This window comes from Eucyclogobius newberryi, unplaced genomic scaffold (genome assembly GCF_026437365.1).
Source record: "Eucyclogobius newberryi isolate DKJ021-1_F unplaced genomic scaffold, fEucNew1.0.hap1 SCAF_16, whole genome shotgun sequence".
Lineage (NCBI taxonomy): Eukaryota > Metazoa > Chordata > Actinopteri > Gobiiformes > Gobiidae > Eucyclogobius > Eucyclogobius newberryi.
Window position 1 is genome coordinate 9,033,105 of NW_027315790.1, and position 27,009 is coordinate 9,060,113.

The 27,009-nt window shown below is 40.2% G+C and overlaps 1 protein-coding gene across 2 annotated transcripts; it reads right to left on the minus strand.

Moving 5' to 3' along the window:
• Positions 1 to 910: 910 nt before the first annotated feature.
• gmeb1 (glucocorticoid modulatory element binding protein 1) lies at positions 911 to 26,594 on the minus strand. Of its 2 annotated transcripts, none has more exons than XM_072447390.1 (11): positions 26,452 to 26,594; positions 25,460 to 25,631; positions 25,303 to 25,355; positions 25,083 to 25,195; positions 21,627 to 21,730; positions 19,280 to 19,428; positions 15,261 to 15,374; positions 12,541 to 12,678; positions 8,227 to 8,349; positions 6,557 to 6,933; positions 911 to 3,491 (listed from the first exon to the last, which is right to left on the minus strand). In XM_072447390.1, exons 2-11 carry the CDS (start codon positions 25,570 to 25,572, stop codon positions 3,153 to 3,155), a joined length of 1,623 nt encoding a protein of 540 aa, XP_072303491.1. In that variant the 5' UTR covers positions 25,573 to 25,631; positions 26,452 to 26,594; the 3' UTR covers positions 911 to 3,152. The 2 variants fall into 2 exon arrangements, with proteins under 2 accessions (XP_072303491.1, XP_072303490.1); XM_072447389.1 differs by having other exon boundaries at positions 8,227 to 8,364.
• Positions 26,595 to 27,009: the final 415 nt, after the last annotated feature.

A 27,009-nucleotide genomic window follows, 5' to 3' on the forward strand; every position in this document is an offset into this window, starting at 1 on the left:
CTAGCCACGTCCGCTGCCTCTCAAGGGTGTGCAGCAGAAGTTTCCCAGCGGTAGGTGAAAGGAAAGCTGCATTTTAACCCCATCTTATTAACTCCACTTTTTAAAAACTAAATCTTTAACTTTTAGGTCATGGGGGAAGAGATGAGCATGCTCTGCCACTTGCCTTTTTCTTGACTCGTCTTGACTCTTGTGCCAATTAAGGATGAATTGATGGACAATGCTCAACATAAATGGGATTGTATTTATGGACAACGATGAATTTGAAATTTCACTTATACCTATGTTTTTATAAAGGAACTTCTCATTCATAAAAACAAATAACTAATTTATAAATACATCATTCTGTATAAAAATGTCTATTTGCCTCTTGTCAAAAACGGATTTGTGCGCCTTTCTTTTAATGTTTGGCGTTGTTGGTCCTCTGATTTGGTTTTAACAGCAACGGCTGAAGTCAAAACACCCTGACATGCCACATAATAGTGAGTTATATATATATATTTTTAAATGTATATTAACATAAAAATATTGTGGTCTTAACATTTCTTTGAATATTTGTCCACTAAAACCTAACCATCAAGGTTTTGTCTTCATAAAAAAATACTAAATGTCTGTCATAATCTCATATTAAATAAACCAAATCCATAAAAAAAAATCCATTAGTAATGTGTTTAAACCAGGCTCTGATACTGCTCACATGTGTCAGAGTGCTTTTGCTTTTGACAAAACACCTTGTTTTTTTTTAACACAGGGCGATATTCTGGAGGTTAATCCCAGTTTCTACCATGTTTCACTTCACTTTTGCCTCCATTCCGGACTGTATGCATTTAATTAAAATCTGAAACACTCTCCTCCAGCCGTTAACTCCCTTCTAGTCCAATGTAATGTGAGCAGACAGCACCCTCTAGTGGCATTAAATATAACCAACATTTTAGCCTTTTTAATCTCTTAATAAAACACATTACAAATTCATTGTGTAAATATTCTCTTTTAAATTAAATATTTGAAAATGAGTCAACAGGTTTTCAGTTGGTGTTGTTAGCATAAAATTACATTATTCATGTTGGTAGGTTTTCAGCTTGCAAACTAATAAATACATTAAGACACTAATATACAAATGTAAAATACAAGCATACCAAGCGTAACATAAGAATGATCTTCACCTACCATGGCCCAGTAAATCATTTGACATACTGTAAAAGAAACAAATATTTAAAAAAGAATATCTCCTCCACAAATTCAGTCAGGAAAGCACTCCAAACAAAATCTTAAATACAGAAGAAAAGCAATTCCAGTGAGAGCTCATCAATTTTGTTGGACTATACACAGATGACATTCTGCCCAAGCCGTGGCTAAAGAAATGTTAAGGGAGCAGAGCAGGCAACAAGATTGCAAAATCATCTGGAGTGGACTGGAAAAGGTGACCACCACAATGTGCAAAAACCTTACATCTGCCAGAGTTTAAGATGTGACACTACAACACAATAAACAGTGCAATAATCCCAAACGGAAACTTCAACACTGAACCTGGTAAGAGTGAAGACCGCAGGCATCGACAGGCCATGGGTCTGGGAAGCCTCATTTTCACCAAGGTACGATTCTATACAGTGGGGCACGGTAGTGCTCTCGATTCACAACAAGGTCTTTCTGTGTGGAATTTGCATGTTCTCCAAGTGCACCCATAAAAAACATATACAATGGGCTCAGTGGGACCTAATAACGTCCCAGGGAGTACAGGTGGAAATTAGCTTGAGCTAATGCTACGGCTGTTACAATTCATTTCTCCTGATATGATTAATGTGTATGGTGTCCCTGTCTCAAATAAATAAATAAATAAACCCGGTTATCTAAATTGAAATTTGTTAAATTAAACGACACATATAATCTAATTTTTAGCTGAGTCTTTTTTTGACTGTACAATTACCTTACTCCAAAGGCCTTTTTTTCCCAGATGAGAATTGTATTTCGTATTGTATATTCTTTACTCGCAATACTAAAATGTAAAACTTCACTTTGATACAATGACATTCAATATGAAATTTGTTTAATCGGATTTGGAATCCTCCATACTGTTGAACTCTGAATTATCAAGCCTGAAAAAATTAAATAAAATTTTATCTTTTTCAAAAATTCTAAATGAAGATTTACACTTGAAAAGAAATCAATGCATTGATTATCAAGCCCTCAAATGCTGCATTTTAATTCAGAGGGTAAAATTTGCAGTGAATAATTTCACAGCAAAGATTAAAGATTCAGCTCGTTGACTATGAGGGCTTGAAAATCTACGCATTTAATATTTAAAAGATGCATTTTTCATATAGAGGAAAACAAATAATATATACTGCAACTACGGTTGAAATTTTGAGAAGAAAAATATGTTGTTGTTTTAAGACATTTGCATTTTCAACACAATTTAACATTACTTTTTGTATTACATTATCTTATACTAGTTCTGATAAAGCGCAAGATCCTTCTAGTTTTAGTATAAATTTGTGTGATTTTTAATAATTTTGACAATGCTAATACAGAGAGGATTATATACATTTTAATCTTCACACACTATTGGTAATGATTTGTCATGGCAATGTAAATTTAATTTCCCACCCTGGACAGTGCAGTCCTTGCTTATGCCTTACTGCTCAGCTGATGTAAATCAGCAAATCTATTTTTTTAAGTTTAGTTCCAAAGAAAATGTCTTTAGTTGTCTTAGTTAAAGCACTTGGTGAAAATGAGGCTTCTGAATAGGAGACTTTTGCCTGAACAGCACTGGTGAACCCTGCATGTTGACGCTGATAGTGCATTCTCCTCTTGATTGTTCTAAAGAAGCCAAACGGACATTTCCAGTTACACACAGCTTTGGTCTTCATTTAATCATGTCACCAGTTTCAGCATGGAGTGACTTTTTTTTATACAATAAACAAAAGTCGTGACCTTGTTGAAGTAAACTGGAATGCTTCTTACATTACAAAACTGCAAGAGGCACAAATAAAACATCTGGTCCTCTGCTTTTCCATACAAAGAACAAAAGTGGGGGTGAGGAACACACCAAAAGAGGGAATTGGCTACACTTGCACTTGATCAGAAGCCAATGCCATTTCTGTGTATTTACGAAGCACAGGCCAAACTGCTCCAAACAATGAAAACGTTTGAGTGTTCTAGTTTTCTAACACCACTATTTGTACGCTCTGTAACTGTCCGTTGGCGTCCAACTGCAGCCCCTGGGTTGTGTCAGACTGCCCCTCCTGTGTTTGGCACTGCGACTCCTCCTCCTCCGTTGCCATTGTGACCTCCATGCCGCTCTGGACCATCATGTTGTCTTTACTGGCGTCCCCAGTCAGCTGGAGCTCCATGACTCCCAAAGCCTGATCCTGCATGTTGTCGTCTTGCTGCATCACCACCTGTCCGTCCAGGGGCACCATCTCAGTGCTTCCGCTCTGCTGGCTCAGCTGCACCAGCTCGACTGGGTTCATCATGGTCCCTAGCTGGCTCGAGTCCTGCACATAGAATCAGTGCGTGGATAAAAGAAAAGCAGGTTTAAAATGTTTTTAAAAATTATTACAAACAGCATTATAACATCTGAAAAACACCTATAGTCAACAACACGCAGAATTACCAGCTAATGTGTCGTACAAGTCAGTTTTTTTTAATGCAAGTCAAAATGTCTTATTTTTCTTACAGTGTCCAACTGTTTTTTTAAAAAAAAAATGTATTGTGTTTGTTGCCATCCATGTATACTAAAAATAATAATAATAATTTACCTTTTAATGAAGTTTTGCACACATGCCCTGCATAATTTATCTGTTGGATGTTTTCCATACTATCTGCCTTTTAAGAAAACTTTCACTATGTTACTATAAGCCATGTCCAGAGTTGTCCACAGTCTGCATGCTGTGCCTAAATCCACGTCACAGTCTGTTGTCCGCGTTGAAGCCAAAAGGGACATGATTAATACTTGGCTGTAGTCATCCTCAACCTTGGTCCAGGTAAACATGTAAACCGCAAGTAAATGTGGCGTGGTTAAAATCAGCGAGAAGACGCAGCCCAATAGAGTCCATGTTAAGATGCAGCCAAAACGAAAATACTATCCAATCTGCCATAATCCACCCATAAACGTGTAGTAAAAGCATAATCTCAGTCCTGTCTTCGACCTGATTCTGTCCTGCTTTAGTCCTACTTTAGTCCTGCAGTGCCGTTTTAGTCCTGCTTTAGTCCTGTTTTAGACCTACTTTAGTCCTACTTTGCTCTTGTCAAGTCAGGTTTCTGGTAAACACAGAGTTTGCCTTGCCTGGATTTTAGTGCCTTTGTCCTGTTTTTAGCCATGCAATATTGTTATGATATTTTTACTACTCTGAAAGTTAAGTCCTATGTGGATTTCTGTTGTTGAATTGTGCCACTGTGAGTTGTTTTTGGATCTTATAGAGATAAAACATAAAAATGTGGTGTGATTTTGTAGTCTGACCCCTGGACCATAGCCCTCTGGAGAAATCTGGCCCCCTGGAAAATATAATTGGAGACCCCTGACCTAGATCTATTGTAACTATGTCTACCTCAATAATCTTCTACCCATCTTTGTTGAAAATAAAGAAAGTAGTCTATTCTAGATTTTATGAGTGTTGGAAAAATATGTATATTGACATACATTAGGATTTATCCCTCTCCAGATATTGCTTAATCCTATATTATGAATTAATTTGTAAAATGTATTATTTATTGATTTACTAGTACTTCCTGAACAAGTAAGTTCCAGTCACTGCCACAGAAAAGGGTTACCTCAAGAGTGGTTTGCATTCAGATCTACAACTTAGTATAGAAGTATAGAAACTGAGGCCGCTTCTTGGGGGGGCATATACATATCAAAATAAATACACTTCCATTAAAGGCGTAATGGACGATTTTTTGGCGCCAAATCTGAATCTCATTTCCTCGTGGCGTGGACTGCCAATTAGACGTATCAATCATAGAACGCACCTACTGCTCACCTGCAGCCTCGTTCTGGCTCGTCCTCAGGAGAACAGCACGTTTCCCTGTGTCTAAGCGCATGGATCTATCATAATATAGTTCCCTCAGTGTACAGGACAAAATTAAGACAGAGAAAGACAGTTCGAGCTGTCTCAGAAGAGACGAAAATCTACGGAGACGAAAGATGCGATGCGATCCGTCGCGCTTATAAACAAACGCACGTCTAGCAGCAAGGCTTTTCTCTGCTTCCGCACGGCGAAAAATCGTCCATTACGCCTTTAATAATTCTTTTGACAAAGACAAATCTGCCATATTTATCTTTGTGTTCAAAACTTTGTTCCAAGGTTATTTAGCTCGAGACCAAATGGCCATTCCCCTTTAATGTTTGCCTCTGTACTAGGAATACTAAACTCTTAATTTTTCATGTTCTAAGTCAGGGCATCTCAAACCTTTTCTGGTCCTACCTCCTTTAGGAAGAAAATAAAATGTATATGCACTGTCAAGATTTATTTTCTCGGCTTTTCTTGGAAGTTTAGATATTCTGGGATCCATAAACCCGACCACATCTTTCCCTTTAGTGTCCTCTGGAAGCCCGACAATCCGCGTGTTTTAAACTCACGAGTGTCATCGGGAAGAGTTTTGCAGTGTGAAAGAGCTGCCACTTAAACCACCGCAACTAGCTCCGCCCAACCCAGCCCCAGCGTCCTCGCCCCACCACCGCGGACCCCCCCGCCTCACACATGTGCTCCCCGGCGCTACCCCACACAACTATGATTCCTAGTCACACTTGTACGTTTAAAACACGCTGCCCTCTCCTTTGTTGCGCCTTGAAACAGCCAATACGTCCATGGAAATAGCACGAACAACCGCGATCATGTTATAATAATCTGTTATGAAACAGATAGTTCGCAATGACACAGAGCCAACGCCGCAAACGGCAAAATGCAGCCACCACTAAATGGTTTACAGAATGTACAATTTTTTTTTTTACCAATTACTCGATTAATCTAAGAAAGAATCAATAGATTACACGATTACTATAATAATCGATAGTTGCAGCCCAAGATTCAAGGTAATTTTCTAGATCTTTAATCAGAGTTTTGTCCTCGGTGCCACTTGCTGCACTGTAAATAGTTTCAGGCGTTTGATTTGGACTTTTATTTTGCATTGGATAATAATTTACCCTGAGAGGCCGGCATTTAGCCTTCTCATCTTAGATCCCCACTCAAATGGATATGACTTGAACCAGGTTTTGGAAGTCAGTTACTGCAAGTGTAGTCTTAATCCAAGAAAAGTCTGTGTGCCTTTTTAAAATGGTCCTCGTCCTAAATCCGATCTAGTATGAAAGCAGGGGAAAGATTTTCTTTTTTTCTTGCACACACAAAAAATCTTGTATTATATATGGAAGATTAATTAATGCCTACAATGTGCTCTATTTAATTCAGTTTCCCCACAGAGGTAGAAGTGGATAAACACAGGTGTTTTACTCAATAACCTACATACAGCAAATATATTATATAGATTATGTCTAATATAATCTAATTTACATTTCCTATAAGTAACTACAGACACAAATCTCTCCATAAGAATGATGACCCACCAGAGTGAGTCCAGATGAAGGATGCAACGTAATGGTGTCGGTCTTCCCGTCGCTGCCCGTCACCATGTAGCGGGTAAAAAACTGCGAGCCTGCGGGCAGCAGAGTGACCGTGTTGGGTGACTGGGCCAGGGAGGCAATAGGCAGCCCAGCCATCGTCAGCGGCTGCCCCATGGAAGTCAGCGAAATGGGTGAGAGCACAGTGAACTGCTGCGGCTGGAGGGTGGTGGCCTGCAGGGTGGTGGCGGAGGCCGGCCGGGTCAGGCGGGGCCGTTTGGTGGGGCGTTTTGTGGGGGTCTTGATTTTCGGTGGCTGGGGGCAAGACAGTAGAGCCCTCACCTGCTGCTGCTTCTTCTGCTCCTCCAACTGGATCTCCAGATCTACGATTAAAAACAAAAAGTCTGAGGAAAGCAATTCAATTGATATCGAGGTGCAAAATTTCAGTTGTAGTTTATAAACTTTTACTCAATGTAGTTTTAAAGTAAATTTTCTTCTGTTTTAGATTACATTTTATAATGATTATTTTTGTTTATTTATTATGGGATTTTAATGCATCTTTCCTTGTTCTGTATAGCACTTTGAATTATTATGTGTAGGCATGATTGTGTAGGTCCCGATTTGAATGGACACAATTAGCAAATTGCAAAGGCTGCACTTTTAGTACCAGAATTTCCTCCACAAACATTTAATATCATGTCTTATTCTGAATAACTGCTAGGATGGGTCATTATGATTGGTACAAACATGTTTTGAAATACATGTAATCCTTGTATTAGTTCATCAGTTATTAGGCCTATTTTAGTCTTTTTGTCAATTTTCCTGGACACTTTTAAAATGTGAACAGAATCAGTGTACCAAGATCTTTAAAAAAGACATTATCTGGACACTGTAATTCAAAACAATTACATCACTATTGCAAAACAAAGCCGAAAGGTTTCGGAATGGAATGTGAACTGCCTTTGACCCTCAGACCTGGGAAACGTCTCTATGATAACAGCGAGGAAAATGTATTCTCAGCCTTGTCCCAGCAAATAGTTACATTCCAAAGACTGGACCCTGTGGTGAATTTATATCCTTAAAGTCCTCAACTTGCTATATTTCTCATTTAAACTGACTCTATGTTTCACTATGGGATTCAAATCTGTAATTACCGTAAACCAGGTTTGTTAAACAGATGGCTTATGAACCGTCTTTAGAAATGAGTTATGCTTATGCTATATGTACCATAATATACATTTCCTTTGTACCTGCTATTGATGTGTGTAGATTAATTGACAATGTTGTCATATTTTGTAATGGTTACACATGCTGTTGTGCTGGTTTAAGTTAAAATTGTTCAAATTAGTAATAATAATAATCAGTTTGATTACGATTTAGCCAGCCTTAAGGTCACTCCCACTTTAAGCCACTCCTCCGTGACTGTATATTATTCCACTCCAAAAGCGTGATTCTTGTCATTTAATGTTACTTTAAACTATAAGATTAACGTGACAAGTTTGCAGAGCCAATCCCAAACAAATAATGAGAAACATTTGTCTAGTATTATTCCATTGTAGAAAAACATACAGTTGTAGTCATATGGATACAGTTTTTTTTAAAAACAAGGCGTTTCAACTCTCATCCAAGATTCTTGTCTCAATGACAATTTTTCCTTAATTGGGATGTGTACTCACTGCTGAGAAGCCGGAGCTCGTCCTCCTGGCTGGGGTCTGTCTGCCCTCTCCTCCGCTCCAGGAGCTTCTTGACTGTGTCCAACAGGCCGAATACTTGGGCAAGATTACTGAGCACAGCCACCTCTACCAGACAGGAATCTGAGATCAGTGCGGCAATCAAGCACAGGGTCACTCGTTTAGAAAGGAGATTCAGCTGCACGCCTTTCCAACTCATGTTACATGTATTTGTATTTCAGTGCTTTCGGCTAAAATTTAAGTTAAACGTATATCATTTTATTCTAGAAGTAGATGGATTCTCCAGGTGTAATAATAGTAGTAATAGTAGTAGTAGTAGTAATAGTAATAGTAGTAGTAATGTAATAGTAGTAGTAATAGTAGTAATAGTAGTAATAGTAGTAGTAGTAGTAGTAGTAGATGATCAGAATCAGAATGGGTTTATTGCCATTGTCAATGAACAAAATTCACAAACATAGAAACTTGTCTTGGTGATTCAATGCAACATAAAACAATGAACAATGAATAAATAAAAAAGGAACAATTTAAGTCTACTATGGGATAAGAATAACAAGCTATCAGATAAAAGAATAAAAGTAAAAAATACCGGTAGGCTTAATATGTACACAAATTTACAGTTGTACAGATATACATATGTAGTGCAGAAAGTGAACAGTGCTGTGAGTGATTAAATTATGGTTAAAGTAACAGTGTTTAAGAAGTGTTCATGAGTCCAAAGGCAGAGGGAAAGAAACTGTTCTTGTGGCGGGAGGTTCTGACCATGTCCAGGGTGAGAAGGGTTGGCTGTGATCGGACCTGCACGTCTCAGAGCCCTGGAGACGTACAGGTCTGGCGGAGATTGAAGTCTGCAGCCAATCACCTTCTCTGCAGAGCGCACAATGCGCTGTAGTCTCTGTTTGTCCCTGGCTGTGGCTCCAGCGTACCACACGGTGATGGAGGTGGTGAGGATGGACTCAATGATGGCCGTGTAGAACTGCACCATCATCTCTGCTGGCAGCTCCAATTTCCTCAGCTGCCGCAGGAAGTACATCCTCTGCTGGGCCTTCTTGATGAAGGAGCTGATCGTGAGCTCCCACTTGAGGTCCTGGGTGATGGTGGTGCTGAGAAAACGGAGGGAGTCGACAGTGGTGATGGGGGAGTCTGTGATGGTGTGGGGGGGGACCATCTCCACTGTCTTCTGGGCATTGAACTCCAGGTTGTTAACGCTGCAACAGGACAACAGACGGTCCACCTCCCTCCTGTAGACAGACTCATCCCCGTCCGAGATGAGCCCGATGAGGGTGGTGTCGTCCGCAAACTTGATTAATTTTATGGAGTCATGGCTGGAGGTGCAGCAGTTTGTGTACAGGGAGAAGAGCAGGGGAGAAAGTACACAGCCCTGTTGAGCTCCTGTGCTGATTGTCTAAGACATTCTTCCCCAGCTGCACTGCCTCCAATTTGTCAGGAAGTCAGTGATCCACCTGCAGGTGGAGGCAGGCACGTTGAGCTGGGAGAGCTTGTCCTAGAGCAGAGCAGGGAGGATGGTGTTGAATGCCGAGCTGAAGTCTACAAACAGGATCCTGGCTTAGGTTCCCGGGGAGCCCAGATGCTGCAGAATGAAGTGGAGTGCCAGATTGATGGCGTCGTCCACAGACCTGTTGGCTCTGTAAGCGAACTGCAGGGGTCCAGCAGGGGCAGGTGAAGGACTTGAGGTGGGGCAAGACCAGGCGCTCAAATGACCTCATGACTACAGACGTCAGCGCCACAGGTCTGTAGACATTAAGTCCAGTGATCTGGGGCTACTTGGGGACAGAGACAATGATGGACGACTTGAAGCAGGCCGGGACATGGCATGACTCCAGGGAGGTGTTAAAATGTGATGCGATCCGTCGCGCTAATAAACAAACGTACGTGTAGCAGCAGGGCTGTTGCATGCTTCCGCACGAGGTTTGGAAACAACAGGAGGGTGGGGGGTGAGTGCGCGCATGCGCATTTTTAAAAAGGGACACACAGTCGCTTGAGTTCTCAAATTGGCGAAAAATCTTATTCCTTTAAGGTGGCTGGTTCAGCAGCTTTTTGTGGGTTGAATTTCCAAAATAGTCAATAAATAGTAAAGCTTGTTCCTGAACTGTGAGAGTGGTGGGGGAGGTGGGTTGGCAGAGGTGGCCACAGTGGGGGTGGGAGTGTCAAATCTACAGTAAAAGGAGTCGAGTTGCTGGGGCAGTTTTCTGTCTTCTGCGGAAACGGGGGCTCTGGGCTTGTAATTGGCGAGAAGTGGGAGCCCACTCCACACAGCGGGGTTGTTGTTGGAGAACTGCTGCATCAGACGCGTATTGTGCCGAGAACTAGCTCTCGACACCTCCCTGCTAAAGCTGTACTTTGCATCTTTGTAGCGCTCACCGGCCCTGTGCGCTGCCTACTTCTGCTGCCTCAACTGCCTCAGTTTTGGTGTGAACCAAGGTTTATCGTTGTTGAATGTGATTTTGGTGTGTGATGGTATAATGCTGTCCTCACAGAATCGAATGTATGACGCCACAGTGTCCGTGTACTCATTCAAACTATCTGTGGCAGCTCTGAAAACCTCCCAGTCTGTAATGTCCAAACACGCACGTAGCTCCTCCACTGTTCGAACAATTCGAACCATTATTCGATTACTAAATTAGTTGACCATTGTTTCAATATAATATTAGTTGCAATTAATTGATTCACATGTTTCAGCCTTAGTTTAAATGACCAAAGAGGTTTTGGCTGAACTACTACACTTATTAATGCCAAACCATTAACATAAACATCATCAACAATTGGTAAGCAGCAAAATGTAAAACAAAACCAGAAATGATTTAGTGTAAATGATTACCAATAACGATTCACAAATCCCAATGATCACATTCCATAAATACTACCACAAATTATCATATTAAACCATACAATCACCTTCTATTAGTTTTTTTGTATTATTTGAATTAAACGGGTAAAAGGTCATTCTAATGCTGTGTATCTTCCAATCACATCTATTTTGTTTTTTTTAATTATTGATATAGATCGTTTTTTATGGGTAAGTCAGAGTATTCCATGGGTTTACTTATCTAACTGACAAACATCTACATTTAGTACTAGTCCTGGCCTTATTGTTTTAGTGATGTAACATTATGCAAATATCATGGTACAATATTATTACGATATTAATTTCACAGTACAAAACCCATTTCTTTATCATTGTTTTTATTTATTGTAGAGAGGCTATTAGAATGATGTATATATTCCAAAGAATTAAGATACAAGTGCTTAGTAAGATATTTCTTCAAGTCTGCACAGAACAAAGGTCTATACAATGATCTGTTTCTTTAGCTGCTGCTGCAACAAATCAATACATTTAGGCAAAAAAATATATAATTCAATACATTGTGCCTATGATATTATTGTGCAACATTTGGCGATACCATACTTCGGGTATTGTTACATCCCTATACACCAGTTGCTCTGAGATTTTATCAAATTTCTCTGTTGTTTGAACCTCTCCTGAATACAGCTAAATCTAAATCAACTATCAACTAAATCAACTAACTCTCAATGAATTTAATTTAACAAACAATGGGTTAGTTGGGGCATAATCATCAGCACAAATAAAATTTCAATCTTACAATAAACAAGGGACCAGAACGTGTCATTCATTTAGTCTAATCATAGCTATTGTGTTGTTGATTTAAACTGTCTTGCATGTTAATTGTCTCTGCATTTTGGATGAAATTTGATTAATTAGATAGGGATTCCGTTTTAGCACACAGCGCTACTTCTTTCAACTTTTATTCACAAACTGCCAACTTGACTAAAACTATGATTGATATTTACCACAGACACACAAAAGGGCCAATAGCAGCTGAGTATGTTCGTTCCTTCCATAGCTACAATCAGTGCGTGACATTTTGAAGATGATTCTATCTAATAGAAATTACTACTCTGTCCATATAAATGTTTAATAGTGAAAAAACTGACAACGTTCAATGCCCTTTTAGTCAGGACATATAAACTTAGGTGAAATATTTTTGCCACTATAGTTTAAAAAAAGAGTGACAGTTGTCAATATTGTTGTCTTGGAAGAACTTGAAGAAACAATATTATTATGGCAATGTGTGATAAGGTTCAACATTTGTGGATTTCATATTTGATGATTTCCTTCAAACACAGTCCATATTTAGACAGGTACTTGCACTCTATCTGCAATGACTGAAATGATGTCACAGAAATTATAGAATGAAAGTAAACTTGTCACTATGGAGTTAAGTGTACTGCATGTGTACTGTGTGTAGAGCAAGTGTGTACCTGTGTCCTGTAAAACGCCTGGCTCACTCCGCTGCTGCACTCCATTGAGCAGTGCCAGCAGCTCAGTGTTGATATTGGTCACTACTTCACCCAACAAACCCACGTCTGCAATGCCCTTCCAGAAGTTCAGGGTGTCGTCTGCTTGAACACACAACATGGGAAGAATGGCAAATATTTTTGATGTTTCTGAGAAGCAGCAAAACAACAGAGCAAGTATCTTGTACCATGATTCTTCTTACATTCTCAACCAAATAAAAGGTGTATTACTTGTAGGGGATTCTTACTAGTACAAGTACCGGTACTGTAATGTTATTCATGTCCTCCCACTTATGAGAGAAGGTTACATTCGAAGTTGATATCCATCCATCCATTTTCTACCGCTTGTTCCCTTTGATATTGATTAAAGAATTGTTTCAAGAGTTCAAACATAAACACAAACACAGGTGTGGTTATGTTTATCATATTGTAAGAGTATTTTGGGGCATTTAAAAATTCTATAAATTATTAATTTATTAAAATTTGATTTGCTCGTTAATCTGATGGTTTGTGAGAACGTAACCATGGCATTGACCCTTTTTCTGAAAAAGAATGAACACTTTACCAAATGTGGTTTATGAAGATTTATTGACCAAATAATTAAACAGATATATGAATTTGGAATATGCAAACGAGTCGATAACAGATGGAGACGCTAGACATGATAGTTCCAGATTTATCTAGTTGTGTGTTAAGAGTTAATTCTAATATGATATTATCAGCAAAGCTGTGAAATGCATTTTTACGACCGGAACCAGAAGCTGTGATCCTCAGGATATGAGCCTCTATGTTGTCCGAGTCGCCCCGAGGGTTCACTCAGGGGTCCTGCTGCAGCTCGGTCCACACGCTGGTCAGAGCATGGCTGCTCTGGAGCTCCAGGCTCTGACGGTGTCAGGCCAAAGAAGCAGTGGATCAGGTTAAGTGCTCTGCGTTCTCCTTGGCTCTGAGGCGTTCCTCAGATAAAAAGGGCTGTTGCACTGATTCAAAGGTGAGGCTGGTCTTAAGAGACTGTCCTAGACTTGAAAAGTTGAAAAAAGGTCCTTTGCTTGAGTTTGCATGATGCAGTTTTAATCACGTCTAAAAACGGGCACAGAATTCTTATTTAAGGGAGAGAAAAGTTAGCTTCTGCGGGCGTATCTCATGAATGTCTTTGTTCAGTGGCTTAGCTACGCATTGCTAGGCTAGAGATGAGCCCTCTTTTTTGTCTTCTTTCTCTCTCTGACTTACCCCTGAGGGGGTTGGGTTTTGGCGTCATCGTTTAGTATTAACATTAAGCCACATGGTTACAAACGAATAATACAAAAAAGTTACTGTCTTGTTAAACGTCTGTGTTATTAAAAAGTGGCAATAAATACAACTTTAACAGCAGCGTAGGTGCGCACAAATCACATCTCGCAGAAACAAATGGCACAAACAGGAGTCACGTTTTGACATAGTCCTACATTTACCCTTACAAAGTGCAGTGTGTAATCTTACCAGTAAACAGGCAAGGAACAAAAGAGTTGCAATTTATATCCACCCGAAAACACTTTCTGCATCTGGGTGTTGTGCTTAATGAAGTCTGCAGTGTGTGTAAAGTTGAAGTCAATCCTCATTTGTGCATGTATACATTTATTAAAGCTTATTTTAAAACGTAGGCCTTCTTGTATGAACGTCTGTTCAGTTATAGCTCAAAACAAATGTGCAAACAAATGAACTAGATCCACACAACTCAGCTCACATGGATCAACATGCTCTTAAGTTCCACTTTCGCTTTCCCTGTGTGCAGCATAAACAAATAAACAACAAAAAACGTCCACTGCGTTTTCGCTCCGGTCCAAATACGCGGAGCGGCGAATGAAATGACTCTGCTGGCATTGCCGGGGAAACGTCTCTTATAACAAAGGCAGGGCGGCCCGAGTTGTTTACCTGAACAAATGAGGATCATGGTGAACTTTACGCTGATTTGTTTGGATGCATCTTTATGCAAACGCACTCGACACAATTTATTTGGGGATTGTGCTTTTACCAAGGCTCAGCAGCAGAAGGATTTTATTGGATATGGGATCATGTTAGGTTTGGCTTCAACTATACGCGAACACAGTAGACTGACTGGAGATTTTTATTCAGTAAAAGATATAAACACAGCCTAAATTGCAACTCTGGACCCGCTGGTTCAGCACGCTGTGATCGTGATTAGATACTTAGAGCCATGTAAATAAATTGAGAAAAGTTTTTTTGCCGGTCAGAGTGTAGAAGACTTTCTGACCACAATTCATTAAATTAGCATGAAAGAATCTAAATGTTATTTCTGTTTGATTTTATGGTTAAAAGCTCAAAAAAGTACATTTTGCATATGCCGTCCAATGTGTGTCCACGGTGAGGATTTATCCTAGGCCTTCTTAGACTCATGTTTTCAGTAAAAGACATTCACAGATCTCTGTTAGCTTCTTTCAAAAACGTGTGATTTGGCCTCTGCAGTGATCAGCAATTTTAGTGCAAATGCACCCAAAAACTGTAAAAAAAAAAAAAAAACTCAACTTTGTGTCCCTGTAAAGGACCGGGGCAAGCGGTCTGTGAGTTCAAACATAAAAGTTTGCCAAGGAGCTGTATATTCAAATTTATAAGATATATATTCAATCATGAACAATGATATTGAGACATACATTTCTGTCAATATGTCAATAATTTGAGGTGTAACTGACCTGAGATCTCACTGGATTTCTCTGTGTTGTCCCCAGAGATCCACTCCATCTTGGCACTCAGACTTTCTGTTTGGACATCTCCCCCTGTGCCACCATTACCGAGAATTGCCTGACCTACAAAACATTTACAAATATTAATTTAATAAGATTAGTATGAGTAAGTGTCTCACAAGATTAAACAAAAGTTAAATGATTATGCGTAGTGTGGCCCAAACCGCAGGTTGGAACAATTTGTCTGTACCAAGAGAATGTTTTAGAATCCCAAATCGGCGATGTATGGCAAGTCTGGTCCGATGTTATGCTACCGATATTTCATGGAAGACAGTTTCCTAAACCTCGTGAAATATCTACTTGGATATTCGAAAAAGTAAGTTGCAAGATATTTTCACATCAAGGCAGTTGTCTGTGGTTTCGTAGCCGCCGTATGCGGCTGTCTGACTGACGCCATGTGCATGATGGTATGTTGTTGTTGACGGTGAGAGTGCTCACTTTATGCATATTACTGGTTGTAATAATTATACCAGGAAGTTGAATGGATTTGATATGAAATTGAATCGAGCCACGGCACGTTCTCAACTCCCGTTTTCAAGTCAGTCACCGGTGGCTACCCACAAGTCCGAAAGTTCACATGTCCCAAGGCTCTGGATCTCTCCTCCAGCGCAGCGGACTCACACCGGGCTCTTTTGCGTTCTCTCCCCACCTCCCGCCGCGCTTTCCCCGGGCTCACCGTGCCGCCTAGAATACTGTTCGTCTGATTTTGGGATTTACCTCGCGCCTCGCCGACACTCCCGCGGCATCCGTGGATTCTACCGGCGGTGAAAGGCGACGGCGCCAGTCTGGATGTGCATTCTAACTCTGACCCGAGATGGAAACGCTGATTCTGGTGTTCGCCGCGCTGTGGATATTGCGGTGCAACACAACGGCAAGCGCGGACTCCATCATCCACACTTTAGAGAATGCGACTATTGGACTAGTGAACCTTCGGACTTGTGGGGTAGAACAGTTTAACTAGTAATTTGCAGTTTCAAACTAATACAGTAAGGAACCTCGTCATCATTGTATTTCACATAATTTCATGGGAAATATTCCAGTTTAACACGCACCATTCAGAAAGTCTGTCGATGTCCAGCCGCCATCTCAGTCAAGTCTCCTCATCATCATTCTCATCCGCTCTATTTTCATCGTACGACGAGGCGTCAGGCTCAAACATATGAGGCAGCAGCTGCTGGACCTGTTCTTCAACTGGATGCTGTTTGTCATCCGTTGGAATCCTCTCACTTGACGAGGATTCACTCGTATTTTGGTCGCTATCGCTGTCCACTTCAGTGTAAATATCCCCCATGTTGGCTAGCTATCTCCCGGAGTGACGTCACACTTCCGGGTTATGTGAAGGCAAAAAGATGGCAGCAGCAAAAGAGCGTAATTCTTTTTAAAAATTGTTGTTGTTTTTTCTTAATAGTATCTGAATATATTAAGACTTGGATACTAACGGCCGACGACGACTTGAAAGCACAATTACAATTAACTTTGCAGCCCATCTATAACTAAGCATCGACGTCAAGTTTCTTCACCAGATCTTCTCTGCTCGGTGTCCTTTTCCTGGTGGTTTAATCTGTAAGCTCTTCGGGATCATATTGTTCTGTCTGCATCCAAGATTGGTTTCTGTTGTCTGCTAATTTCCTGGATGTGTTTTCAAGTTCCCGAATCATATCCAAGGTTATTTGCCCCAAATTCTTATTCTGGAAGAATTAGCAATTACACAGACTGTACGTTGTTTGGTTATTCTAAACACTTGTATTTTATTATTTTTTAACAAATCTTAACAGACAAATGTTGCTATAAATGAATAAATGTTTATTCTAAAACAAAATCAAATACATTTTAAAATGTATAGAACCAGCTTGAACACATAATACCTGAATACCCGAAAAGGTTTGATAGATATTGTTATTGTTAAACACCATGTTTAAATATAGGTAGTCTGTAGGCTATATAGGGCTGAAGCGATTAATTTAGTGACTCGAGTAATTCTATTACAAAAAAGCTTTGATTATTACTTGATTGCCTTGGTGGTTAGTTTAATTTACATATTTAATTAAAACTGCATGTATCAGGACGACTGGTGGCGCTTTCGTTTCACATGGAGCTTGTTCAGCGCTGACCTGCAGCAACTAAAGCCCAACAGAGGAGATAGCGCCATGTTTTATACTTACGAGTGTGACCGGGAAACGTAGTTTTGTTGTAAAGAGTAAAGAGGACAGCAATTATGAAACAGAAAGGCTAAAACGAACGACACACGGAGCAAATACTGCAAAATGACTTCAGTTACAGCTCAAAACACCAGGTATCACTTACATATAGTTTAACAAACTTTTCTTATTCTAAGTTATGGGACATAAAACAGAAGTTAATTCATAGCTACAGTAACTGTTTGCAGTTACAAGTGAATTACTGGTAGTCCTTTATATATATTCTATCAGATCAATTTGGACTGGTGAAGTGAAATGTTTGGAATGGGGATATACGTGAAATTAAGAATAAAATGTGTTACTTTAATCAGAAACTCCTTATTTGTTATTTGTTTATTACTGTGAACAATAACGTTTATTTTTTTAAAAATAATATGGCTTACGGAATGTAAAAAATATTAACTGCTCACTCGATTAATCAAAGACAAGAATTGATTACAATAGATTACTCGATTACTAAAATAATCAATAGCTGCAGCCCTAAGACTATAGTATGTTTATTCTTTATTACAGTAAAATTAGCCTTACACTTTTCCATTCTGTGAATGTGCAGTTTTATTTACCACTCTAAAATCGCTCTCAACCTCTCCAGCCTGAGTGTCATCATCGTGTTGCTCTGTCTCCTCCTGTAAGAGCAGCAGCCCTCAGCCCTGTGTCTCTTCAGACAGACTCTTCTCCTATCCTTCTTAAACCCACTCACACTAAAGTTATTTGGAGTAAACGTGTCTAAGCAGATTGTTCAGGAGAAAAAAATACCCGCAAGTGAATTGGTTTTGTCCAAAACTTTTCTAGAGCTTTTAAAAGTCTGTAACTTTGTCATTTCTGGGTTTTATGACTCAGACAGAAACTGGATTAAAGTTTACAGCCTGTTCTGATTGAATAAAGCAACAGAAGGCCTCTATCCACTCATAGATGCTGTTGTTTTCTTCCCGTTTCGAAAACATGGCTAAAATATCTAGATCTAGATATATATATATATATATATATATATTAATATATATATATATATATATATATATATATATATATTAATATATATATATATATATATATTAATATATATTAATATATATATTAATATATATATATATATTAATATATATTAATATATATATATATATATTAATATATATATTAATATATATATATATATATATATATATATATATTAATATATATATATATTAATATATATATATATTAATAGATTTTATTTTTATTTTTTAGAACGAGCCATTCACCCGTTAGTTAGCGCTAGCAGTGGAGCTAACATTAGCCTTTGCAGACCTTTGCAACAACAATCCTAACAATACCCAGAGTGAACTCGGAGCGTAATATTTGCGGACCGATACAGGTGCAATTGGCTAATACCGATATAACTCAATGACGTGTATATTGGCCATACTGGGGCAATTTATCGGTGCATCTCTAGTCACCATTAGAGCCAATCACACCTGCAAGTAACAGTAAAGGGAACGTACATTTACCTGAAAATGTATGGCCACACAGATTCAACATTAAAATGTCTTTAGACTAATTTCATAAGCTATAACTTAATATTTCATAGCCATTTGTAAACCATTAAATACTAGCCTATAATAAGTGGTTTCAATTATTGCATTATACATCACGTTTAATGCGATAAATTGTGATTAATCGGATTTTTTCCCCCAGTCAATTGACAGTACTAATATTTATAGAAACAAACCATTGATTTTCATAGCTAAAGTGTCATTTACAATGTGCTTTAGAGCTGATGCTGTTGTTTACCTTGAGCAGAAGTGGGAGTGGTGAGTCCAGTGCCATCAGGAGGGAACCTTGTATTGTTGATTAAAAGGTCAAACTTGGTGCTTCGGCATGTGTTGGTGCAGAGTGTGGTGTGCTCGAAGAAATCCAGCTGACCTGAATCCATCATTTTTCTGGAAAATAAAAAACATATTTATTAAGTATATATGTGTATGTGTATAATATATATCTCACACGCGCACAAAGTTTTAGAACATTTCAGAGAAGTTTTAACACTCAAATTCATGTCAATTTCAGTGGGATAAGAGAAGACACAGCACTTCGTCACATTAGCCTCTCTCTAGAAGACTGTACAATCAACAATGCCCCTAAATCTGAACAATTGAAACTAAGCACAGTGTTGTACAGTGGAAATCCGACGTAATTACTCACTGAAGAACAGGGGTCTCTCGTTTAATGGCGGTGGCAGCTGTCTCTGCTCCATTTTACATAAAACTAGCAGGTCATGCCTGAATCTGGCTGTTTTTAGACAGGCTTTGTCCTCACAGTTCCCCACGGTCACGTTAAAGTCTGTTGTTGGTTTGCTTACAATAATAATTGCCGTGGCTCTGGCAATAGATAAGGATAATGTTGAGCTGTGTTTAACATTGGAGTCATAAGTGGTCCTTTAACTGCTCACATTTAAGTTTTTCTTCCTATCTTTTTAGCACAGTTACAGAGATAAAGTGTAGGTGACATGCTCTATTATATTAAACAAAATCAACAGAGATATCAGCCATAAAATGGCAAAGAACATCCAAAACAGACCTCGCTCTCGCCTGTTGCACTCACTTTCTGCCTACCATGGGGCAACTCTCCCACAGAGCGCATGCATGTCCTCAGGTCCTCTTTGCTCCTTAGGTGGTGGGGCATTGTGACCTGGCCGCACTGGGTACAGCTCTGCAGTCTCTGTGGACTAACACCAGCATATGTGCTTTGTAAAACCCAAATTTTAAATCACGGATTTGTCACTGATCGAGTCTGCATTCAGCTGAGGCCTCAAATCCCAGACAAACAGAAACCCCTGCGTTTACGTCGCGCAGTGTGTGTCCTGTGAGCGTGCACTAACAGTAAGCAAAACAATGCAATAAACAAAATGAATAACCTGTTTTACTTAACATAGTCTAAATAAATTACCAACACGTTTCAATTATGTGACTCTTGGTGCTGATTCCTTGTGTCATCACAAAGGATCTTCAGACTTGATTAGTGTGTATATATACACGACTGTCACGAGATAGCGCACTGCTTTGATGACCCAGTGGCGTGTCGGACTGTTTCAGAGCTTTACTACACAAATGGAGGGATGCAGACACAGAAATAATCTGATACAGCAGCCAAAAGTGGTGCTGCTGAAAGGAAAGGAGAATTTCATGGTTATTGGCTGCATGATATCTGCGCCACTCCTCAGCACCATAACGGAAGCAAACCCTATAAGCAACCAGCAGTGTGGGAAAGTTAATGAGTTCTAAAACTACGTCATAAGGCGCTGGTACAGCTGGCAGCCCGGTGTAAACGCTCTCTCTTCTTTCTCACACTTATTGTGCTTTATCTCCTATACTTTGTAAATATAGTTAGTATATTAGTGTTTTGACTTTATTTGGCTGGATTGAGTGTTTTCGTCGTGTCATGGCGATGTGCCCCGCCCCCCGCCGTACCGCGTTTACACAAAGGAGGAACTCATGAAACTGCGGAGAACTGTCGTTTTACCCGGAGATCGTCACGTTATCCCGTCGCAATACTGACCTAACCTAATACTGATGTGCAATTCTGTCATATGTGCAATTGCTGTTGGAATTCATTTGCAATTCATGTGCAATTACTGTCGGGATCACATGCAATGGTATTTATGTATTTATTTGTCTATGGGAGTTTTTATTTATTTATAGGAGATCTTCTAGTGAAAGTGTTTTTCAGACTTCCTATAAGTGATCTGTTCTTCTGTATCTACCTCTGTATCTACCTGCGTTGCACCAATGAAATTTCCCCATGTGGGACAATAAAGGAATATCTTATCTTATCTTAAAACCTGTTTCCCATGTGTCAAGAGACATGTTAAAGGGACCATAGACTGCATCGAATCTATGTCCAGTCTATGAAACAGACCCAGCGTTTCGTTATTCTAATATGATGCACATTGCAAGTGAGGTCCAAAGTTTTTGCTGGGTGGGCAAGACCGCAGCCAAATAGGACAATGAACAAAGTCTGGCATAGATATATCTGTGTATATAGTGTTACTTTACATTAGAAAATATATGCATGTTATTAGTATACCATTATGCCTCTGTAACAAATAAAACAAAATTTTCTCTCAACCAGACAGAGCACTCACCTCAACATAACTCCATTCATACGGATGGCTCTTTTCCAGTCCTTCAGAGTCGCTTTCCCAGATAGATGCACAAACTGTTTTGGGCTAATGAGCTGGTCTCCAAACTAGTCACAAAAATCATGTTTAAAAAGTTATTTTGTGAACACGAATCAGTAACATCTGAGGCCTGTTCTATGAAGCCGGCTGAATTTATCCAGAAGTTTCTGGGTTAGTCTGCTAGTCACAGACTAACATAGGCATGAGCATCTCTACTAAACCTTAACCAACCTATGATACTTCAGACTGCATACTCATACTGCAGAACCTTCTATGATGATCAGTCATACGAAGAACTAAAATATTAACAGTAAACGCAGGCACTGCAATGTGGAATTGGCATTTAGTGACCAAGACAGCGAAAGTTCATTTGAATATTATTAATTGATAACGAGACTAAAGCACAACTGCAGTGCTTAAGTCATGAGACATAACAGATTAGGGCTGTGCTCAATATATTGATATCGTGATATATCGTCATGGACTTGTATCAATACAGAGATACGCATTGTGATACGCTAAAAACAACAGTCATCAGAAATAGCAGTTACACTAATCATAGGACAGTTGTCTGCTGATATTGAGGTTATATTCTGTATTGTATTGTATTGTATTGTATTGTATTGTATTGTATATATATATATATATATATATATATATATATATATATATATATATAGCCCGGATTGGCCCCATCCTGGAGCCAGGCCTGTGGTGGGTACTTTAAATGGACTTTAACGCCCACGTGGGCAATGACAGTGACACCTGGAGAGGGATGATCGGGAAGAACGGCTTCCCCGATCTGAACTCGAGCGGTTCGTTATTGGACTTCTGTGCTAGTCACGGATTGTCCATAACGAACACCATGTTCAGAATCAGAATCAGAAAAGGGTTTATTGCCATTTGTCGATGAACAAAAATTAACAAACATAGGAACTTGTCCTGGTGGTTCGGTGCAACAGACAACAAACATCGAACACTTGAACGTACAAAAACGGCATGATATGTACATAATACATTTAAAATATGAAGTTATGTAGTGCAATAGAAGTGAACAGTGCAATGAGTGCAAGGTGCTTAGGCAGTGTTAATGAGTCCAACGGCAGCGGGAAAGAAACTGTTCTTATGACGGGAGGTACTGGTCCGGATGGACCTTAGCCTCCTGCCTGAGGGGAGTGGCTCAAACAGTCCGTGTCCAGGGTGAGAAGACTTGCACGTCCCAGAGCCCTGGAAACGTACAGGTCCTGCAGAGATGGGAGTTCGCGGCCGGTCACCTCCTCAGCAGAGCGCACAATGCGCTGTAGCCTCCGTTTGTCCCTGGCTGTGGCTCCAGCGTACCACATGGCGATAGAGGAGGTGAGGATGGACTCAATGATGGCCGTGTAGAACTGCACCATCTTCTCCGCTGTCAGATTGGCTTTCCTCAGCTGCCGCAGGAAGTATATACTCTACTAGGCCTTCTCGTGAGAGAGCCGATGGTGGACCCCCACTCTCGGGTGATGGTGGTGCCGAGAAAGCGGAGGGAGTCCACAGTGGAGATGGGGGAGTCTGAGATGGTGAGGGGGGGCTTTGACTTTTCTGAAGTCCACGATCATCTCCACTGTTTTCTGGGCGTTGGCAGAGGTGGCCACAGTGGGGGAGAGGGTGTCAAATCTGCAGTAGAATAAGTTTAGTTGTTGGGCCAGTTTTATGTCATTTACAGAAGGGGGGCGCGGGGCTTGTAGTCTGTGAGAAGTTGGAGCCCACTCCACACAGAGGTGGGGTTGTTGTTTGAGAACTGCTGCTTCAGACGCATATTGTAACGGGCTCTAGCTCTCGACACCTCCCTGCTGAATCCATACTCTGCCTCTTTGTGGCGTTCTCCATCGCCGGCCTTGTGCGCTGCCTCCTTCTGCCGTCTCAACTGCCTCAGTTTGGGTGTGAACCAGGGTTTGTCATTGTTGAAAGTGACTTTAGTGTGTGTTGGTATAATGCTGTCCTCACAGAATCGAATGTATGACGTCAGTGTCCATGTACTCATCCAAGCAATCTATGGCAGCTCTGAAAACCTCCCAGTCTGAAATGTCCAAAAGCGCATGTAGCTCCTCCACTGCCTCATTGGTCCACCTCTTGGAAGTCCTCACAACAGGTTTGGAGAGCTTCAGCCTCTGTCTATACGTGGGGATTAGGTGAACCATGACGTGATCAGACGAGCCCAGCGCGGCCCGGGCCACAGCACGGAAGGCGTTATTGATTGTTGTATAACAGTGATCTAGCGTGTTCTGCTCTCTGGTCAAGACTTTAATAAGCTGTATGTACTTTGGTAGTTCGTGACTGAGGTTTCCCTTGTTCCGGCGCCTCAGGAGGGGGAAGCAGTGCTTCATCAACACCGTTTACGGTGAAGAGCTCAGTCACACAGGAGGAGCTCGGAGTAGAGCCGCTGCTCCTCCATGTCGAGAGGAGCCAGCTGAGATGGCTCGAGCATCTGTTCCGGATGCCTCCTGGGGAGGTGTTTCGGGCATGTCCCACCAGGAAGAGGCCCCGTGGAAGACCCAGGACACGCTGGAGGGACCATGTCTCTCGGCTGGCCTGGGAACGCCTCGGGATCCCCCCGGAGGAGTTGGAGGAAGTGTTCGGGGAGAGGGAAGTCTGTGAGTCCCTGCTTAGACTAATGCCCTCGCGACCCGGACCCGGATAAGCAGAAGAAGATGGACGTCATTTAGAAAAACTCCCGAGTCAAGCTAAGCAAATTTTGATCCAATATTTGGTTGGGGGGACAGCGTTGCAGTAATAATATTTTTTACTTCTCTTGTCACCATCTACCTCTGCGCCAAATTTCATGATTCTATGATAGATTTTTTTTTGGAGCCAATTCCTATCTCTCAATGCACACAAATACATACTGTTTAATGCTGTATATTTTAATAGCGCATATTTAAAATAATATTGTTTTTCAGGATAAAGGAATTATTCCATCCATAAATCACCAGTATAATCATGTATAACCATTCCTCCTCTTTATAATCTGTGCACACTGAAATAAAGAGTCGTCTTCTTATCTTTTACAGAAACTTAACCTGGTTCAGAGCAAGTTATGACTTCACGGCATGTTGCAAAAGTTGCCCTGATAGAAAGTGAATCAACTTTTAGAAAGTGAACCAACCCAAAGTTTGCAAGCCCTCTAATCCAGTTTCATAGTGCACCTTGGTTGCAGCTACAGTCATCTACCTCACGTCTCTCGTTGTTGTTGTGTTTACATGCTAAAAGTGCCTTGTTTACATGCTAAAACTGCCATAAATTAGTGTATAACGGTAGGTTTATTATTATTATTATTATTACAGTGTATTAATATAGCACCTTTAAGGCACCTAGCTAACCTTTTAGTCCCGCTTTAGAGTACAGGCCTCAGTAGATTAGTAAACAGTAAAACAAATTTCATACCTTCACACACTTTACATTTATCCCTGGACAAACAAATTTCTTCAAAATTAACACGGCTTTACAATCGCCACAGGTGATGGGGCAGCCAATTTCTACTTCTTCGTCACTTTGCTCTGAAAACATTACATTCAAATCAAACCTTTTAGTATTTCCTGTTTGAAACATGAACATGATATATTTGAGTATTTTAATGTATGTAGTCTAACTTGTTTACTTTTACCTGGGGCAGCTTCAACAGCCATGACCGCTGCAGATGCTTCACTTGACTCATCTCTGAGAAGACAAGAACATGAAAAACCTTAGTCATACATACATACATACAGGTTGACGACTTGGAGTGTGTTATTAAACTATAAAGGTGGTTGTGTCATACAAACCCTGTGATTTGCTGGAGTTGTAGAATGACTTGAGTCTTGTTGGGGTCACTGTCTTCCATCTTCACCATGACCATATCTTCCACACTGGGCACAGTAATCTCAGGTGATGCCATAATGGTCTCCTACGAGCAGGGAGCACTTCTGCAACTTCCTTTCAGGCTTCTGATCATCTCTAGAAGAAAACAATTTGTGTCAAACAAATCAATGAAAGTAGTACATGTAAGATGTTTATGCAGGCTACATTTGTAGCTGCATGTTTGAGGTAAAAAGTAAAACATTTCAAAGTGAAACATTTCAACACAGCTTTAAACCTTACTACACATAGGCCTACATTTTTCACTTAATTTTGATTCATCAACAACAGAATCTAAGTAAACAGAAAAATTATAGCATGTGGAAAATATGGATTGTAACAAATAAATATTGTCGGATTTATTTGTGTGGAAGTTCCAATTTTATCCACAAGAAAAACGTGTTTTGTGTGGAAACCCAGAAAAAATGTATGTACAATTTGATTTGAAATAACGCCGCATAGATATCGTTGCCGCCAAAGGCGGTTGACAGCTTTAAAGCAGAGATGTGAGCTGCTGAGCTTAGCATTGACGGTAGCCATTATGGCTAACGCAAGGGCGTAACTAGCTGTGTAATCTATATAAATAAGAGTAAAGTAAATGGTCCAGGGTGAGTGCAGCGTTGCATTAAGAGTGTGACGGCAGCGTGCCGCCTGTCTATGAACCGTACGTCCCTTCGTAACAGTGCATTTTAACTATCCGCTCCCCCTCAAAATGACGTCTCCCTGTGCGGCAGCACGTACGGCAAACAACGGCACGACGACGGCGTTGCCTCACCATTCTGTACGAGCCTGGCTGATTGGCTCTGTCTGAATTAAAGATGAAACCTAACTACACCTGCCGTGTGTGTGACCCGAACGACTTCATCGTCCACCAAAAAGCACATTGATAAAGCACAGAAAGATATAAATGAAGCCTTACCGTTTAAGGAGTGAAACACATCCCTAGATTGGGAGAAGCTGGGGCGCATGCGCACATCGTGGTTACAGTTTTACTTCCTGCTGAACAGCGGCTTGTTTTCACGCTTCTGTAAATCTTGTTAAAATACACGTTTTTAATGCTTTGACTGTACACTAAGATCACTTTCCCCATTCAGCTGCGTTCAGTAATATTTGGATTTGCTGTGTAGGTGTTTAGGGATCACTAAATATCATCACGGATTGTAAGAAATGTTTTTCTAAAAAAGAATATACAATAGCATATACAATATAGCATATATATATACACACAGATTATGCAAGAGGGAAGTAGCCGATATGTTACCGTGTTAAAGCCTTTGTAGTAGTCTCTATGTATATGACGAATAGATATAAAAGTTGTCTGTGCTGCAACCTTCGCCAGTGTTAAAATCTGGAATTTTGTTAACGCGCTCCTCCCAGAGAATTGCTGGTTTCAGAGGCCAATAATATTTAATACAAGTGGGGGGGGCAAATAAAATTAATATTGTTAATTGGCATTTTTTGTTATGGTACAAGAAGA